Source organism: Platichthys flesus, chromosome 8, assembly GCF_949316205.1.
Source record: "Platichthys flesus chromosome 8, fPlaFle2.1, whole genome shotgun sequence".
Classification (NCBI taxonomy): domain Eukaryota; kingdom Metazoa; phylum Chordata; class Actinopteri; order Pleuronectiformes; family Pleuronectidae; genus Platichthys; species Platichthys flesus.
The window spans coordinates 19,352,939-19,372,087 of record NC_084952.1 but is presented as its reverse complement, the minus strand read 5'-3'; the positions used below and the strand labels follow the sequence as shown (position 1 = coordinate 19,372,087).

General features: G+C 41.2%; 2 protein-coding genes across 4 annotated transcripts; one reads left to right on the top strand and one right to left on the bottom strand.

The window, feature by feature from the left end:
• The first annotated feature begins 2,718 nt into the window (after positions 1–2,718).
• On the top strand, positions 2,719–4,671 carry si:ch211-39i2.2 (DNA damage-inducible transcript 4-like protein-like). Its single transcript, XM_062393606.1, has 2 exons — positions 2,719–3,014; positions 3,900–4,671. Exons 1-2 carry the CDS (start codon positions 2,834–2,836, stop codon positions 4,343–4,345), a joined length of 627 nt encoding a protein of 208 aa, XP_062249590.1. The 5' UTR covers positions 2,719–2,833; the 3' UTR covers positions 4,346–4,671.
• A 68-nt stretch (positions 4,672–4,739) lies between these two features.
• brd8b (bromodomain containing 8b) lies at positions 4,740–19,149 on the bottom strand. Of its 3 annotated transcripts, XM_062393603.1 has the most exons (19): positions 19,061–19,149; positions 18,171–18,267; positions 16,768–16,837; positions 16,575–16,624; positions 16,329–16,451; positions 16,168–16,248; positions 15,427–15,491; positions 14,961–15,124; positions 14,472–14,663; positions 14,045–14,138; positions 13,572–13,714; positions 12,930–13,368; positions 12,396–12,433; positions 12,121–12,314; positions 11,615–11,707; positions 10,639–10,707; positions 10,119–10,404; positions 7,743–7,787; positions 4,740–6,348 (listed from the first exon to the last, which is right to left on the bottom strand). In XM_062393603.1, the coding sequence occupies exons 1-19, from the start codon at positions 19,077–19,079 to the stop codon at positions 6,289–6,291; spliced, it is 2,322 nt and encodes a 773-aa protein (XP_062249587.1). In that variant the 5' UTR covers positions 19,080–19,149; the 3' UTR covers positions 4,740–6,288. The 3 variants fall into 3 exon arrangements, with proteins under 3 accessions (XP_062249587.1, XP_062249588.1, XP_062249589.1); XM_062393604.1 differs by lacking the exon at positions 7,743–7,787; XM_062393605.1 differs by lacking the exons at positions 4,740–6,348; positions 7,743–7,787 and adding an exon at positions 8,538–8,900.

Genomic DNA, 19,149 nt, shown 5'->3' with positions numbered 1-19,149 from the left:
CCCATCAACCCATTGAGGGTTGGATTCATAATCACGCCGGAAGTCTAAGTAAAAGATTTTAATCACAGGCTGATCCAACTTGTGTGAATTTCATTAAGGCAACTCATAATGTGACTCGGGTTAGTGGCCTCAGTGGGCCTATAATGCACTTCAGACAATGTCTGGACATGCTCCTGATGAGTTGGCGGCTGGTGTCCTAAGGGATCTCCTCCCAAACCTGGATCATCAGTGAACTCTTTGACAATCTGTGGTGGTACTTGTAAATTAGCAGAAACCGGTCCTGCTACTGGGTTCTGCGGCCTTTTCCAGCTCTCCTTGTGTAGCGGCTGGCCTCCGGGTGTCTCCTCTGTGCTCTTGAGACTTTGCCCGGAGACACAGCTTCTTGGGACCGCAGGTATGGATGTGGCATCCTAGAGGAGCTGGATTAGCTGTGCACCAAACACAAACACTTGGTCTTCCAAAATGGACAGAGTGATCCCTGAAGTTTAACTGACTCTGTGTTAAACTGTGATGATTAAGTGTTCCCTTCATGTTTTTGAGCATAAATATATATGCATATACACATACATACACGTATTTGTATATACTTATATGACAACTGGCATGATGACACACGTGTAAATATATATATGTGTGTGTGCGTCTGTTGTGGGTCAAACCAATGTACGTCTCTTTGTATTAAACAGGAGGAAATATGTGCCCAGACTTCCCATATTTGTTACTGGTACCATTTAACTATATGGCCTAATGTATATAATATACTTTATTTAGATAGCACACTGTCAGTGTCAACTGCTTTATAATGAAATTAAATAAAAGATATCTGACAAAGATGCATAGATAGTGACTTATAGTAATGCAGATTAAAAAATGTAAACAGACCACAAAGATCTTAAAGGTTAGGATTGTAATCAAATCTTAACACTTATTTTGAAACTGATCAGTCAATGAAAAGCAGCAACAACCAGTTTAATGGTTTACATGTCCTTGATCCTAGTTTGACTTTTCTCCTACTCTGTAATAAGATGAGGAACCAAGGTGTGTTTTAATGACGTCTGTACGTTTGTCAACCCATTGTGAGCCTCTTTTAGGTGAATGTGTTTCATAGCAGTAGCGTCCTTAGGCGCTATATAAATTCAAACTATTATTGTAAAGCTTACGCATGATACAATCCTGAGTTCAGTGGATACGCCTCCGTTGCTCAACCAGGTGTGTGCGTGCGTTTGTGCGCGAGTCTAAATCAAAAGTGTCAGAAAATCTTACTCACCTGTGAGTAAGGTAGGGCTCATGCTACCATGTCTAGACCTGACACACACACAGACAGAGCTTCAGGGGAAACCAGAAGAAATTAGATTTACTGTGACGTGTCATAAAGATGAATTAAAGTGTTTCATCTAACCAGAAGAGATAATTTGAAGGAACTAGTATTTTTTCACAAATGTTTTCTTCTATTTTCTGTTATAGTGACCTTGTTTGACCATACAGAACATATGGCAAATTGGTCATAAACTGTTCTCGCCAACTGTTATTGTAAGTTGCTTTGGATAAAAGCATCAGCTATATGTAATGTAATCTAATGTAAAAGAATGCCGATAAACTCAGTGTTTCCCCAATCTGGATTTTTCCTTAATGCCAGATATACTGAGACGACCGAATTTTACCTTATTATTGACATGTTATTGCTTTGTTACTCTAATAATGTCAATAAGAAAAACTGGACCCTAAAGAAAACAAGTGACTTGTCCGTGGCTTAAGAACCTGATACATTTAGATATGAAATCAGCAATTTACATTTTTTTGCAATAGTAAGAAAAACCCATTCACCAGAGTTTCCTTGAAGGTTTTTTAATGATTCCCACCAGCTTTTGTTGGTTGTCAGTTTGTGTTGTGTCTTTGAAAAGATAATAAGGACCTCCTCAAACCTGGAGCCTTTAGTGCTTTTGACAAATAAAAGGTGGGGCAACTCTGACTGACCCTCTGTCTGGACCGATTTAAAGAGACTCCTCTAAATGCATCCAGACTGGACAACCCTCTGGTGGAACCATTTAAACATAAAATACTTTGAAAATAACCATTGGAGTTCATTCAGTGTTCAATGTAAATAATAAAACATCTGTTAGCAACTGCATGTTAAATTGTTCATGATCTGTCCATGGGAAATTAAGGACCTATAAAACCCTATGCCTGTAACTGTCAATCAATAGGTTAATAATTGGATTATTTCACATAAAAAAGACGATGATACAAATAAAAAAAATGGATTAATCAATTAATTTGACTTGATTGAGCTACAGTATTTAAGCTGCATTCCTTTAGTTGAGTGTGCTTAATAAAGTGACACCAGACTGTGTGTCTTGGATGCAAGATTTATCTGATCAAATTAAAATATATTTGATAAATACACTTGTTATTCCTTACTTTAGCTGGTGCTTTTACTTTCAAGAACGCACTTACTTTAAGTAAAGTATCAAGTTTATGTGGTACTCTTACTTGTAATACTCAATTATATTTAAAAGTACTCAAGTACAAAATCTTAATGTGGTTCTCGAGGACATTTCTGTCAGTGTATTAGTACTTTAACTGTTAGTTCGTGTATTCTGGGCTTCCTCACCTGAGTAATGCCCGGACATGTTGCGTGATGATCCGGGAACCTTCTGGATGGACGCGGACAGCTCCGCCCACACGCTCAGCTGATGCAACCCGCGGCTCCTCCGGTTTAAAAGCACCGCTCCCTCCGCGTCGGCTCATCCACACCGACTTCATACATGGAGAAAACACACTGCGGACGTTCGGAGGAGAAACCGGAGCTCAGTCAACTCGAACCAGAACCAGGATGGTGTTTGTCGCGGCCCTGCTCTTTGGACACGGAGCGTCCGTCCTGACGAAGCCGGAGCACAGCGTGACGGGAATGATAGGAAAGTACTGGTCCCAGCTCACATCCCCGGGAACCAAGAGCAGCTCTGCCCGGCGGGGGAGCGTCGACAGCTGGGACGAGAGAGACAACAACTCACGCTGTAAGTAGTTTAAAAAGTTAACCATCACGTCTGACTCTGAAATTATATTAAATGGTTAATTTCAGAAAAGTCCTGGAGGTCAGCTCTAGTTCACCCCCATAACCTAATAACAGTTAAATATAAATCCGCTAACTGAAGTAAAATACACTTTATTGGAAATGGTCCTATACTATTGGCGGAAGGACACTTTAATTCTCTAATCCACCTGACAGGGATGAGTCTGATACAAGTGAATCGGGTCTTGGATCAGCTGATGACACACTCAGGTGTTCACTGCTCTCTTGCTACAGATTCAAGCATCACTTCCTGGGTTTCACTCACGTGACCATGGTCAAAGTTGAGATGAAAGTAGAATGACATCAAAAAGGTCCGAGTGAGACCGTCTGAAGTGGTGTTGGTCCGATTTAAGATTTTTACTGCTGAACTCCGCTGTCGGCACCGATATTAAATCAACACTGGGGAACTTTTACTGAGGAACAGCGCCCTCTGCAGCCACATGAGGTCATTCATTCTTTTCAGGCTGTTTCTGTCCTGGGGAAAAGAGGCTTGTCAATGTGTCTACTGTCGCTCACTGAACTGAAACACAACAGAACAGTTGATCATACCCATGATCCTCGGCTTCCAGAAGAGTTGCTGCGATTTTTAAGTTTTTTGAGAAACTGTTTTAATTACCTCTAAGTCTTCCTGATCAGTCAGTCCATAAGCCAGTTGTATCCTTCTCACCAACATTACACAGAGCAAGAACAGACGTTCAGGGTGAGGAGTAGGAATATGATTTTAAAGCGACAAAGCTGCATGTTTCTTTAAGCATGTGTAAAAATGTACTTCATGTGTTTTTGTGAATTAATGCCACTTGTTCTTACAATACTGGTTATCTTTCCACAGTTTGCAGTTTGGACACTGTTGTGGAGCATGAGGAGCAGCTGCTGCAGCAGGATGTGACCTGGCAGATCGAGCGCTGTCTGACCCAGGCCAAGGTGTCCAGCCTCCACTGCCAGGTGCTGCTGCTGCCTCGCCACATGACCATGAGGATCGGCCAAGACGTGGTGCGCTCCTCGGCCGATGAGCCCTGTGGGCTCCGTGGCGCCTCCATCGCAGTCTACGTGGAGTTCAAAGATGGCCTCAAATCCGTCGGGAGCATCTTCCCGGACCCAAGCGTCATCCCCACATTTGAACTGTCTGTGATCTTCAAGGCAGATAAAGACGACGGTTGGCCGCAGCTCAAGAACATCTTTGATACCAACAAAGTGTTGAAGCTGAGAGCAGAGTACCGGCTGGTGAAGAGGAAGCTTTACTCCTCTGCCAGTCCTGTCATCCATGATTTCAGCTAGGGGTCGAAGTCGAGACAGTAAACCTGTTTCACTGTTAACCTTGTTTTTCATGTTTCAAATGTCGGGCTCCATGCACAGTCTGGCTCGGTGTGCTCTGTAACGTATTTCTTGTCTTAAACTGTTTTTTTTATTGTGTCCTACATGAATGTCATTTGTTTTTCTACTACATACACAGCGTGACTGTAGTATTTTGCACATAGTTGAATGTTGCTACATACATTGTAAACATGGACATTTACTTCAGGAATGGGCAGGTCTCACTCCTTAAATGTGTTGTACTTGTTATTTAAGTCATTTTTAAATAAATGTGACAGTATTTCATAGAACTTTTTTTCAATGTGTGTCAATCAGCTCATCTCCACTGACATGGCAGGATAAAAAACATCTCAGCTAATTTAAGCTTAGATCAAATCTTTATTTAACAAATGTACAACAGAACACGTGATACATGTACCAGCTACCAAAACAAAGTCTACATGATCCGTCAGGAGTACAAACCAGTTTTTGTACTCTCAGCTAACACTCATTACACAAACGGTTCTTATGCTATTTACATAGCACACTGGCTACATCCTAAGTGACGCATCAATACTAATTTGGCAACAAAAATCTTCACATTCTGTGTTTTAGCCCTTTTTAACGCAACACAACAGGTTTTACATGACTATTGATCATTTCACTTTGCACATGTTAACTAAGCAGCTAATGGTCTGTTCATCTATAGGAACCGATTTGAAAAAATTTCCATGACTGTGAATTTAGGGCTTAGCGATCAAACCATATCAACACTAACAATACAAATTTCATCAAAAGCAATAAAACAAAGGTTCTATATATCTTTATGCTTCATGAAGCATAGTGAGGGGTATAACGGATAATTTGAGTACCTCAGATTTGTAGAAACTTAAGATGCCTGAGTTTACCTGGATGCACAAGCAAGGACATTAAATACATGATGAAATTAATTCTCACTAACACAAGACAACGGTTTGAGAGTGATGACATAACTCAGGCATGTTTCCTTTCTGCCTGCAGATTATGAGGTTGAATTGAATTAAATATGGTATTTTATGGAACCTGCTCTTTGGAAAAATATCAGCAGAAATGTATAGTATATGAATTTTGCAGTTAATATGCTAAAACATATTCCTTTAAGGCAATAAATTAAGGTACTTAACTAAGTCGATTTAAATAACCAGTTTAGCGACATGATCTGATTTCTTTAATTTAACCACCTTTGCTCCGGTAATGATAAACACCCTGAAAATACATTCATCGAGATGTGACTAGTGGTTAACACTGTAGTGATCTGACAGAGATGATCTTAGTTCCCATCATTTTGAACTTGTACATTATTTGTTGTGTGACCGTCCTGGGCATGGTGTTTTTCAGCCCCAATGGCTAGTGCACAGTTTGGTGCTAGATCAATGATCAGTCACTGACTAGTATTGATGCGTCCTCGACTTAACATGATACAATCTGGTGAGTAGAACTCACCCGTCCTTTATCATTTGATCCCAAACACATCTGCTGGTGAAAATGTTCTGTCTCTTTCCTCTCAGTCCTTCGCTGTTCCCTCTCAGCTGAAGGAAATGATGACCGACTACCTTGGTGAAATGATACTTGGGTAAAGTGGTGCGCTGGTTAGTTTTGTCCCGGAGTGAAATCCTATAGTGCTGCCCACAAACTAATCATATGAACCAGAAGAGAGGAAGCTCTAAGCAGCTCTTTCATGTCCACTGGCTGACACACACTGACACATATACCCTTGTCTATGCCAAAGCACGGATGACTAGGTTTATACATACACACACTCGAACCAGGCACGACGCTGCAGTCCTCTTCACAAAAAAAACGAAGAGACCAATAAGTATTCAGCTCCACCTTCTATAATTCCAAAAGTGTCTGTTTGTCACTCATAGCATCTCTTCTGAAATTTTAGGCTATTTTTTCATTTTGAGGTCCGCCTCCATGGCACTGCGCCGACCCCTGGTGCCTCCGTCCTGCAGCGGGAGACAAATTAGGAGAACAGGGAAAAAGAAAAAAAAGAAAGAGAGAATAGGAGAAATAATTAACATGGGAGTAGGCAGGGTGGTGGTCAGTTGGAAAGTGTGAAGGGAGGCCCTGAGGTGGGCCTCCCTCACGTGAGGGTGCGGAGCTCACGTGATGGAGCTCCGCACAAAATCACAGCACAGTCCACTTCGGAGGGCTTCCTCCCCAAATGAAGAACTTAAAAAATTATGATGAGAAAGAAAAACATTTAAAAGTAAAAAAGAAGGAGAAAAGAAATTAGAACATGCAGAGACATGGACAACCGCACAAGAACAGAAAAACACAGGGAACCGGCATGGGTAAAAAAACGAAGGTCGACTGAAGCTCGGGGGATGGAAGGAGCCTGTGTGTGTGTGTGTGTTGATGTTTATGAGGGTGACACAGCTAGTGAAGTGTGATGTGTGTGTGAGAGACATTGTATGAAAAAGCAAGAGAGAGAGGTAAAGAAGTTCTTCAATTCTTGTCCACGACACACATCTATACAGTGATATTGTGTCTGAGAATTTTTCCTCAACTGTTGACTATGGAAGATTAAAGCTTTCCACAAACAGGAAACACAAAGACTTGTCAGTGGATCAGTTCAAAGTCTGACATTTTCAGGAAGTTTACTGTTTAACTTTTAGCAAAACTAATTTAAAAAAAGACATCAAAAATTCTGATCTGTTCTTAAAGCCATTATAATCTATTGTTAGGGCCCCACAGTTAACACTGAGATATTTGTGTTGTTCTCATATCACTGGTGTGAAGTGGGTGGGGCTTACTTTGAGAAAGGTGACATCAGCTATTTGAATGCACAAATAAATATTTGCAAAGTAAAACTGTTGCAGGACTGAAGTTGACAACGGAATCTGATCAAACGCAGAGATTCTCAATCCATATATCGATAAATCATATTTTGTATGCTTTTATTTCCAACTTTAACTAAATAAAATATCAGTAATGTAAAACAAAATTTAAAAAATATATAATTATATAAAGAGATATTTTTATGAATTTCTAATAATATATTTACAGCTTCAGCATTTTTAAGGGTTGTATATAAATAGTTATTAAAAGCTTAATTATGACTTAACTGATCACAAGGAAAATGTTGAGCTATATTATTGAATAGCACCAATAAAAGGGTCTCATAATTATTTTAATCCTCACAACTTGTATTTCTACATCAGGTTTGCTTCCTTTAAGTCAACTAAACCACAATTGAACCGAGAAAAAGAAAGGAGATGAGCGGTACAGATTAATGCGTAGAGTGTGTGTGTGTGTGTGTGTGTGCTGGTACTGAGACAAGCATGTGCGGGGCGTTTCCTGGTTCTGGTGAAATCTGAGGGAGGACCTGAATACTTACAAAGAGAGAGAGAAGGAAAGCAGGAGAGGCCATTGGGACACTGTCCTGTAGGTGGACAAACATTGGAGTGAGAAAGAGAGAAAGGAAACACGTGCATGTGAAGCAAGTTTCATACAAGTCTGCGTCAAACATAGGAGCACGCCGGGGGGCAAAAACACAAAGACACACAGACACAGAAAGACAGACAGATATCGACCCACGCTCAGAGTCAGATATGCAGATCGTAAATAGTGAAATCAATGACAGACACAAGAAGACAGGCACACATGCACACCAACACTTCTTCAACACAGCTCACAAACACCATACCAGTCTCAAGACTCTCAGTCATTTGTATGAGCTGCAATATATTTAATATTAAACGATAATATGACACTCATATCCAACCCAGCTAAGCATGCTGTGGAGACGCAGCCAAACATTATTTTTAAAACTTAATTAACTTGTCTAAAAACTTGCTAAATATGTTCTATGACCAAAATACATTTTTGGTCATCCCATGAAGATTAAGCGCATTCCTGGATATTCCCTATCCTGAGATGACCTCTTTTAAACAACACAATACTTCCATAACAATCCGCCATGAGTCGGACAGGCCCCGCTAGACACACTCTCACAACTCGCACATTCATGCAGTGACGGAATTGATAGCAGACAGAAAGCAGCTGGACAGCGGCAGACAAACAGCTGAGTCAGGGACAGACAGAAGTAAGTGAGGAGAGGAGCAGCCAGCATGCAGGACATGAAGGACCAGGAATCATTTCTCTGAAGCACAATACAGCAGGCGGAGGCAAGTGTGGATCAGATCTTCCATGTATTCAACAGTGTGTGAATGTCTGCCTTTTGCACATTGTGAGTGAATGATAGTGTAATGATTCAAATATATATTCTTAAATATAAAAGTAACATCAATATGACAATATACATTTTCAGTGGAGAGCCTGAACTATAAAATAAAGAAGTAATTGTGAGTAATCATGTTGTCACCTTATATGCATTGTCAGCATGTACCATTGTGTATTCTGTATATCATATGTGGTGTTGTGTTTACATAACCACAATTTACACTGAGTGTGAAACACTGAAGGCAACACAAATAAGCAGATTTCAGCACTGAACTCCACTCATTTTCCAGACATTTTCCAGGGGGGGCTGTTTCTGGAAAAAAAAAGAAGCTGTCTGAGTCGGTTGATCTGGAAATTTTCCAGCCAGCTCCCCTAGATAAATATTTGGAAAATGTCACATTGAGCTCATGTGGGAATAAAGCAGGAAAATGTCTGGAAATTTACAGCGAGCGTGTGGTTGTGTTGAGGACGCTTCTAACATAAAACTGATAGAATACAAATATCTAAGGATGAAGAAGAGACGTCATACACACGAAAGAGGTAAACAAAGATGTCAACTCGACAAGATTCACATCTTTTTGGCAACCGGGACACACTCAGAAATTCTCAGGGAAGTTGTGGGAACAGCAAGAGACTCGCTTGGATTTTGTACATCATGTCCTGCCTCTGGCACGCTCTGCAGTACTTGTGAGCTCATCCGACTGACAATTTCCTACGGCGTTCTTCATCTGTTAAAACTCATCGTGCAAACTCTGGAAAGGTCCGGACCTATTTTTATTGACTTTTTTCAGAGTTCATGTCTGAACACGACAAGATGATTTTGGTATTTGAAATTCTAAATGAAACCAAAATCCCAGTCTGCAAGAATGTTAAGTATCGGTTCAATCAAGATCTGAAAACATTATTACAATTGTGCTTGTTATTTGAGGATTGACACACATATATTAGTCCATCAAATAACACAGTTTCAGCCCATTATCAGTTTTTAATTGTATCTGTGATGTCAACAGCTGATATTGCTCCAAAACTGGACTTTCCCCAGTAACATGTGAGACTGAACAAAAGGATCCGCTTGCTTAAAAAACATAATCTGTATCAAACTGGGTTTGTTCCTCAATAAAAGCAGCTGCCAGGTGGAGGCCTAAGATTCTGCACTCTGTTCAATCAGGTTTGATCAAAGATATAGAAAAGTAGGAGCAGAGAGCAAGTCAATACAAGGCTTCCAAGGTCATTGCAGACAGATGGATAGTGGAGAAGTGGACTTTACTATAAACATGTTTTGAATAGTCTCTGTGGACATGTTTTTTTGCCACTCTGAAGCTGGTTTCTACTCAAGTTATTAAATCATTACGTGTATTGAATTTATTACTCAGGCCTATGAACAAGCAAAAGGGAGTCAGGCTATAAACATGAGGGACTTCAGACAAATACCTCTGTGTTTCGGAACATGAACTATGTAAATTCATTGTTAAATTCAATGAGACTTGAGTCTTAAACTTTAAGAGACTCCTACTCTTCACAGCCAACCCACCTTCTCAGCTGGCTCTCCTGGCTTACGGTTTCCCTCTCTGCCGCGGAGGCTCTTGGCGGAGATGGCGCTCTCTGAGGTCTGCATGATGAGCTGGGTGGCCAGGAACTGCTGAACGTGCTCCAGGACATCACGCTGCATCTCCAGTGCCATGTGGTACACATCGTGGTCCGACGAGTTATACATGACAGCATTCTGAAACATGAGCATGATGTCTCGCTGGAACTCAGCTGTCGTGCGGATCACCCCGGACTCGATGTTCTTCTTTATGGCCGACAGGTCCATGGGTCTGGAACAGGACGGCGGGAGTTGTTTGTATTTAATGGAATTGCAGCAACAGGGATTTTCGTTGCCGATTGATCTTAACAAACAAGAGCTTCTCTACCCTGTCATGCTGACACGTGCAACAAAAAGCATGATACAATATTTTCTAGGACATGAGTTAGAAAGCATTTATTTGAACCAGGATAATAGCTTTTGAGTGTTATTTCAAATTCAGCTTTTAATGTGTGTTTGGTCAGACCTGTGTACGATGCTGTGGTAGCCGGGGGCAATATCATCTGACACAGGCTGCAGGAAGACACTGGCGTACCTGAGAGACACAGGACATCAGAAACGTTAAAACCCTTTAAATACAGCTGCCATCAGCTATTCTTTCAGGAGACTGTATGCATTTATTTCTCCAAAGAGGTGCATCATATGTTTTGCTGTGAACAGGTTAAGATCGAAAGAAAAGGTGAAAACTACTGTCTAGAAACATTACAGTGACAGTCAACAGAAAAGACAAGGTTTACATCCAAAATAATATATTTTTGATTTAATGCGATCCCACAACAATTCTATAATAATAAATCTATGGCTGTTACAAGCTACTGATTACATTTGAAATTAATATGTTTTCCTCTGCACTTAAATTTTCTAGCAAAATTTTAAACTATACAACAAATTGTGAGTATATATTTTATATAAAACAGAAACAGTACTCATGGCCCAATCACTTTTAGTGGATATTCACATTCTACAATGCATTAGACAGAAAATACAAAAGGTCAGTTTACAAGACTGATTCTCTCTACATCCAATTCTTCACAGGAACATTATATTCAGCCAAACGTTACATTAAAATATAAGAGATGGTTTAAGCACCATCATGTTGGAAGATAAAATCACATATTTCATAACTGATTTGATTAAAAAATATGATTCAATTTTTGTGTGATTTTTTTTCAAATATATTAGCTGTATTGGGGTTGTGCCTGGGAAAAGCTCAGTATTTTCAAAGAGCTGGCTACATGGCACGGGTGGTATGATGTATTTTCATGAATAGACCCGATACGGTTTACATATTATAATATTCTTCAAACACAAGCTCTATACACTATGCTTTTGTATTGACTTAAAAAACTTAATAAGCCAAAACAACACTTTCTAAATGAACCCGACTGTGAGTAATAAAGTCTGATGGATTATCTCGCATGGGACAGGCCAAGAAGCTCCACCTGTGATTGGCTGCGGCTCTCCACACCAGCATAATGGCTTTCTTCCAGATCTTTTGTGCCTGAACTGCCTCCTGGTCCTCGCCACATGTAGATCTGATGCAGAGACAGTGGAGAAAAGGGGGATGAAGAGAGGAAGTTATTGGGGAACGAAGAGAGGATCCACAGTGAATGGAAATGAAAGCAAATGAGAAAGCCCAAGTGGCAGCGAGACAAAAGCACATAGTGTTACAAATTTTGATGTCAGCAGTCACAGACTGCTTAGCTCAGGGAAATGGAGTCCTAATCTGATTCAGAGGTCAGGACATCAATATTCATGACAATGTCAGCTGAGCTTTATCTAGTTTTATTGCAGCAGAGCAACTAAAATGTTTTGTTGCAGTAAGGGAAGGAGGTTATCTCAGGCCGTTGCCCTGGATTGATGCACAATGTCACTACTACTATAAAGTTAGACTTAGTTATGCTGACACAGTTGTCAAACCATTCGAGAAGTAGTGTATGATACTTACAATTGGGAAGAGGAGGCTGGGCTGCTGGCCATTGAATCTGCAGTGTAGCGTTGAGAGGGTGGGTCGTAGCCGTCTTCACTCTCGCTGGCTGCCCGCTCCACCTCTGACAGATAGGGGCCCTCCCCACACTCCTCCTTCAGCTCCATCCCTTCTTCAGGGTCACCCTCACTGCCCGCCTCTTCCTCCTTTACCTCCTGGAAGAACAAAAATACAGTGATATGATGGAAATTTTAGAAAGGTGTTCATGTGTGCAAGTCTGCAACTAAGTGAGTTACCTTGGACTCTTTCCCAGACACAGAGCTGTCCTCAGAATCTGTGAACAGGAATTACAACAGGTTTTAACGAGTGCACAGAAAAGTATCTGCGACAGCGAAACCACTCATGAGGAAACAGATCATTATTCCGAAGAGGAAAGGCAGATTCACAAGGGGGCATTACAATAGTGACAGAAATTTGAAGGGGAAGGGGTTCAGATAGTCAGGGACGGGAGTGTTCAAAGTGACCAGTCGAAGGAAGGGAGCATCAGCTACTGTCTCCGCTCCAAATTCAACTTGAAAAACAAGAGACTGTCAGGCAGCGTTGAGCGTCTGGGAGCGGGTAGGGAAGGAAGTCCGCGCTGGTCTCAGCTCAATTCTCATGGAACCTCAGTTGTGCACACAGAGCAACGATGCTCTCTCTCGATGTGTATGTATGGTTTAACACTCATGGATACTGTTGTGTCCACCACTTCTAGTATATACGCAGGCGTTTTTACGTGGGCATACTTTGAGAATAAATAAACGGCAAAGTGTGTGTTTGTCATCACCCACCTAGGCAAGGTGGGTTGGGCTCAGGCTGGCTCCACTCCTCTACTTCACTCTTTACTGTAGCTTCGATGACCTCTTTCCCTGTCCCTGCTTCCTCCATAACCTCACTTCCTGTGGCGCCGTCATCAGACGTGACAGAAGAAGTGACGTCACTTCCTGTCACCTCTGGTCCCTCACAGTTTCCCTTCAGCTGCTCTTCCCTTTTGGTTTCCGGTTGGGCGTGAGTCTCTGTGCTTGCAGGTGTTGGGGCTGACACTGTGGTCACATCTTGAGGCTCCTGTATGGGGTTGGAGTCCTGGACTGAGGGCGTAGGGTCCGAAGCCTTCAGCTCATGGGTCTCCCAGGGGCCAGGGAGGGTGTGTCCCTCTGAAACGGCCTCTTCACACAGAGAGAGCGCCGCTTCCACCGCTGCTGCATCTAAAGCCTCCACCGAGTCATCGACCTGGGGAGGAGGACAGGACGACAGGGAGAGAGAAAGATTTAGACAAAAGGATATTATGAGACAAAAGTAGCACATAATACCTTTATGTTAATGATTCAAGAAACAGTTGTTTATGTTATATAATGTTTTAATCACAGGTTGTTTTGAGAATTCAAGTGAGATTAAATGACTTAGACATGTAAACAGAATAACATCTCCTGTACCTTCTCCTCTATGATGGCGATGATGTCTCCTACTGTCTCCAGGTCCAGTTCGTCTCCCATATAAGACACAGATACAAGGTCCTCCTCCACTAACCCCGTCTCCTCACAAAGCTCTTCCTTCACTGCGGCTTCAGCTTCTCCCTCTGCAAACACACACAGCAGAGCAAATAAGAATATGAGCACAAAATAAAAACATCACTGCAATATTAACATTGTTACTAATATAATGGAAATTATTCTGGTGGCATTGCGATCACAGTTTATGTTTCTTTAATGCCTGGTAATGTTTGTGTATTTTATCTTCCGTACAAAGGTAATTTGTATCTCTATTGATAATATTACAATACAGATATAGTCTACAGACTTGGGATATTTTGCATGCTTTGAAATCCCAATGAATATCTGTCACAGCCATGTAGACTACACAGCCCCTGGATTAGGACACAGCTTCTGTTAGATTAAATTATATTTACCAGTGATGACCACATGACCAGGGGGTAAGGCAGTGGCTGCAGTGGCAGTCTGTAATCCATTAGTGAGGCCTCCAGTCAAGTCTCCCTCTGCAACCTGACATCAACAAATACAAAAACAAAAAGGGAGCAAAACCCTAAAAGCAACGTTTTAACCCAGTACAGTGAAAAGTACTGACTTGATATTTGATGGTGCAATAAGATCCGCTAGCAGTGAATAAAACTGAAATGCAAACAAGAATGAATGCATTCAGGGATATTCCATCTCTCCTTCTGAAGTGACATTTAAAAAGGTCTTATTACAGCCTAACATTATGAGAATATCATATATCTATTTTGATATGGTTGATGAAGTACTTGTTTAAGTTCTCTTTCTCTCACTCCTATATTTTCAGAAACCTACCGACTGAAGCTTTAAGGTGCCACTCACCAAGCGGGGGCTAGCTGAGATGAGGTTGCCCTTTTTCAGCAGTTCTGACAGAAGAGGAGAAGGTGGCGGGGTGGATTTCTGGGTCAGGAGCCTCTTCTGCGGCGAGTCATCTACTAGAGCAGCCAGGCCTCCATCTTTGGGCCCAGGCCCGGGAGTGTCCGTAATTGGTAGAAAAACCCCGACCCCCTGAACCTGTCAGGTGTAGCAGAGAATCAGTGATCATGTGAGATTAAATTTTTCCACTGACTCATAATGACACAATAAAGAAGCTGAAGGACAGAGAGGCACGTCTGTGGAATCACTTATGAATTCAAAGTCAACATACTAAACAGATGGTTAGACTGGTTAAACAAAAGGAGTCAATCACAGTCCCTGTGACAGTGTACAGCCAAATCCATCTCAATGAAGCCTGGATAATATTTATATAGCATATTTTCCCTCAGCATGTGCCGGATTCTCATGGCATCTTATCAACGGGTAAGCTCTTACAACTGAGTGGGTAGTGGTGTCATCAGAGGCACCTCCTGTATCCATGGGAGGTGTCGAGACTGAGGACTCGGCCTGAGAATCCAGTGTTGGTGGGCTGGCACCAAGAGGAGAACGAACAGTTACACTAGGCAAACGTTTAGGTGTGTTTTTTACTGCCTGTCGAGCTGCAACAAAGAGAGAAATGAGAGAGAGAAATTAATCCATGACGTGAGGAAACTGCAGCAGAGAAAGTATGGCCTCATGCATTAGCCATAAGAAAAACAACCTCTTGTCCTAACAAGAAAAAAACAATTCCAATAAGAGGTCAGAGAAAAGCATCATTCTGGTGGTTGCAGATGCATCAAGTCAAAGAAAACATTTGTTGGTATATAAAAATGTGTAAAAACTCTGCTAAAACTCTTTGTTACATATTATATAATAACATATTTCAACATAAAGGTCGTCACAATGTGCCGACTGAACATACCTTGATACGCTGTTTCTGTTGCTTTTCTCTTCTGTTCGGCTTCGTCCTCATCCTGCTTCTTCTTTCTGGAGTTGGAAAAACAAACACTCAGATCACACATAGTTTGCTCAGATGTAGAAGAACTAAGGGGAAATACTATGGAGGAAATTTAAGTAGGTGACATTTATTTGTATTTTTTTTATTAATAAAAAAATTACGATAACAATTATTATTCTCAAGTTGGTCGACACCATCAGTGAGCGTGGTCACAAATTTTTGCTGCACACGGACGTCCACAATACAGTCAGTGGCTACGCTAGCAGACATGGGCTGATGACCAAATTTATGTCATGAGGACCATATAGGACCTCAGCATACTGACAGACACAGAGACTATGAATTTAGATGAAAAACTATTGATATACATTTTTCCGAAAACCTTTCATGAACCAATTTGCTGGATAAATGGGCACTCAGATAAGTAGCTACATGAAAACAAAGTTCAAAGGATTGATCCTCTGGGAACCAAGAACATATGCAGCCAATTTTGCTGCATCCATTCATTAGATAAAATGTCTTGGTTTCTGGACCAAAGAATTGGATAAGACCAACCAAATCCACAAGCCCTCTCATATCTCAAGCTGTAGCTTGTATAACCGTCGGGTATGTGTTGGTATTTTTATATAACATGGGTCACGCATCAACAGTAATAGATACATCAAAACAATCGACAACAGACAGAAAAACTGAGAAGAGTCTTACAGTGTGATGTCTGCCCACAGCTCCTTCAGCTGCGTGTCCATATGACCTGTCTGTATCATATCCACCTCCTTCTTCAACTTCCTGTCAGGACAGAAATCACAGGGAGGTTAAGAGTCACGTCTCACAATCGTCAAATGTCTTTCTTTCAGGTGTCTATGTACCTGTACTGGTCCTGTGTTTCTCGTAGTAGTTTTTTCAGCTCCTCTATCCTCTCGGTGGTCAGCCTACGAACGATGACATCTTCTATCGTCTCGACCACCTCGCCCTTCTCGCCACGCTTACGCCTGGAGCAAAGTCGGATGCATAGGCTTTAGGATAACTTTAACAATATTGTATTTATGGTGAAAAGGGTAACATTATCAGGATTCTTCTCATGGGTCTGTGTAAGTGTGTATAGTAGTACTAACTTTGGTGCTTCTGTGGCTTCAAGCAGCTCAGAGTATTGTGAGGCACAGTGCTGAGAAAAAAGAAAATGTGTTATCATGAAGCAAATGCTGACAAAGGCTGCAACCTGTCCTTCCAGAACACAAAGTTAAAGAATTAGATAGTGAGAGAAGCAAATGGTGAAAAATGCTGCAAAGGTTTTCAATATTCTCTCACCTTCTGTGAGAACCAGTCAGGTGGACGACCCAGCTCTGAGAAAGGTTTGATGGCTCTACTTACAGACACCCTGGAAGACAAAGAGAGGCGACAAGACAAAAAGAAAATAAATGCATCTGGTGACTGAAGACATTCATTAATATAAGGAATAAACCATTAAATATTGGGAATAAATCACTTAAAAGGACATATGAAAGAACTCCAGGGTGATGTGAAACAAATTAAATGGATCTGCAGCACTGAAAACAGTTCAAAGAAAACACAGAATACTGCAACAGTGATTAATTTCTGTTTGTTAGGGTTCGGCTGGTTGTTTTTAAAAGTTTCACAGTTACCGGGTTGGTATTTATCATCTCTTATAAATTACTTATTGACTGTCAGAGTTCTGTGCCATCATTGTTCAAGATCCACCTGTCACTGTTGTTCAGTCACTATTGCTTGTCCATATCTGACCTCTACTGGAGAGACCAGAGATGACCTGTTTTAACACCACATACTGAGACAGCAGTACTTTTTGCATGGACATAGCCAAACTGTGTACACTAATGGTCCGATTTGTACATTATTCCTACAGGTGACGCAACCTTTGTCAATAAGGAACTAAGGGCTGTTGCTGCGTATTATTATCAGAGTGGTATGGAAAAGAAAGTAACAGACAGACAGGTTGGTTAAGGTTTCGTCCTACAGTAGGATCGTGACTCAAAAGTTCTGCATATTCTGCAGAAAAAATATTGAATTTCCACTTTTTAAAGAATGCTACATGTTTCTGTAACACTCCTGCTGAATGGAAAATGGAGGTTTTCTAAAACTCTGACGTGAACTAATATTTGCCTGCAGCTCATTTCATAAGAGAGACACGTTCAGTCTGTCTCTCTCACGTCTAGTGAATCTAAGTGTTTTTGTTGTGGTTGATGCTTGCGTTTGTTAATGGAGATCATTATAGTGGAAGCCTAATGGAAACAATCTTCAGGTCAAAGACAATTGTCTCATTAATTGATTTGTTTGCTTCAGATTTTTTCCCTCCTTTTGTTGCACATCCAACTGTATTGGGAATAAAATGAAACATCAGCACACAACACTGGATATCCATGGACTCAGTATAATAGCCAAAGGGCTAAAGTTTATTTGTATGTTAGGGGAGTATAATCCTGACAGCACGATTCATCCATCTGTTCAACTGCTCATAATGAAAAGGATGAGGAAAGCGACCATATAATGATCATCATGGTAGATGGTTTATGACCCGTTACATTTACTATGAGTCCAACTAAAAGCAAAAGACCTCCTTCTTATTGCTCCCATCCTGCAACTTATCCATCACATTAATGTTTCAAATACCACAGACAGAAATGGGCCCAGATTTGGTATAATACGCTGCATTTATCAGCAGATTTTCTCTTTACCAGTTTTGGTCGCCGCTCCTCATAACCGAGGAGGCCAGGCACAGTTTCTCCCGGACTGACCAGGGCTCTGTGGGCCCCATGGTCAGCATCTTGTGTTCTGTGGAGGAAACACAACAACACAAATACACATTATAACATGTCCAGGGGTCTCTGAAATCCCCAAGACTTGAAAAATTAATACAAAATGTGTTAATACATAAATAAACTCAGAATATCCACGACCAACCATACATAAGAACACTCAGATACAGTTCCCTTCTCTAAGAGCTGGTGAGTTTATCTTTCCTTCAGATTTTTGTTTAATTCGTATTTTCTCAGGCTGGTCGTGTGTTTTGTTTTGGTGGGTGTCTTTTGAGTGCGTGTGTCTGTGTGTACGTGCGCGCGCTACTGTCCAAATCCATACAATAAACTGCACGGCATGTGATGCGTCACTACAGTCAAGATAAACAACATAAAACAAGCCCAGCAACACTTTTAACTCACGCATATGTTTTATTTATTTAACCAGATTAGCTAACTGCCATTAGCTGCAGTGCCGCTACTAGTGTGTATCGTGTGTCATAAAGACGTGTTTATTTAGTTTCACTCTTTTTGTGCATGTACTGACGTGTGAACACAACAGAAAAGTCAAATACACACATTTAGAGACCTCTACTTCACGTACAATAGCATGCAGCTAGCTACTGTTATAATAGCAGCATTAGCTTAGCACAGTTGGTTACGGGGGACCTATTGATGAGACACACACAGCTACACTGTGCAGCGTTTTAACAAAGAACGACACAACTCTAGTCAAATTAACTAATGGAGCTAAGCCGCGTGTTGCTGGTTTGGTGTTTTTGTTGTAAATCACAAGTAGGATCGAGGGGGAGTTAGAAAATATTACTCACTGCCGATACCGCTCGCCATTTCTTTTGTGAGTAGGCCGTGAGCACAACTTCCGCCGGAGAGGTTTGACTGGTACACTCGCGCCTTTCGG

Excerpts from the sequence above, each read along its gene's own strand:
- brd8b (XM_062393603.1), bottom strand. Across the intron at positions 16,249-16,328 it reads GAAACACAGGACCAGTACAG|GAAGTTGAAGAAGGAGGTGG; the intron begins GTACATAGACAC and ends CTGTCCTGACAG. Across the intron at positions 14,664-14,960 it reads ACACCACTACCCACTCAGTT|GTTCAGGGGGTCGGGGTTTT; the intron begins GTAAGAGCTTAC and ends TACACCTGACAG.
- si:ch211-39i2.2 (XM_062393606.1), top strand. The coding sequence starts at position 2,834 with ATGGTGTTTGTCGCGGCCCTGCTCTTTGGACACGGAGCGTCCGTCCTG. Across the intron at positions 3,015-3,899 it reads GAGAGACAACAACTCACGCT|TTTGCAGTTTGGACACTGTT; the intron begins GTAAGTAGTTTA and ends ATCTTTCCACAG.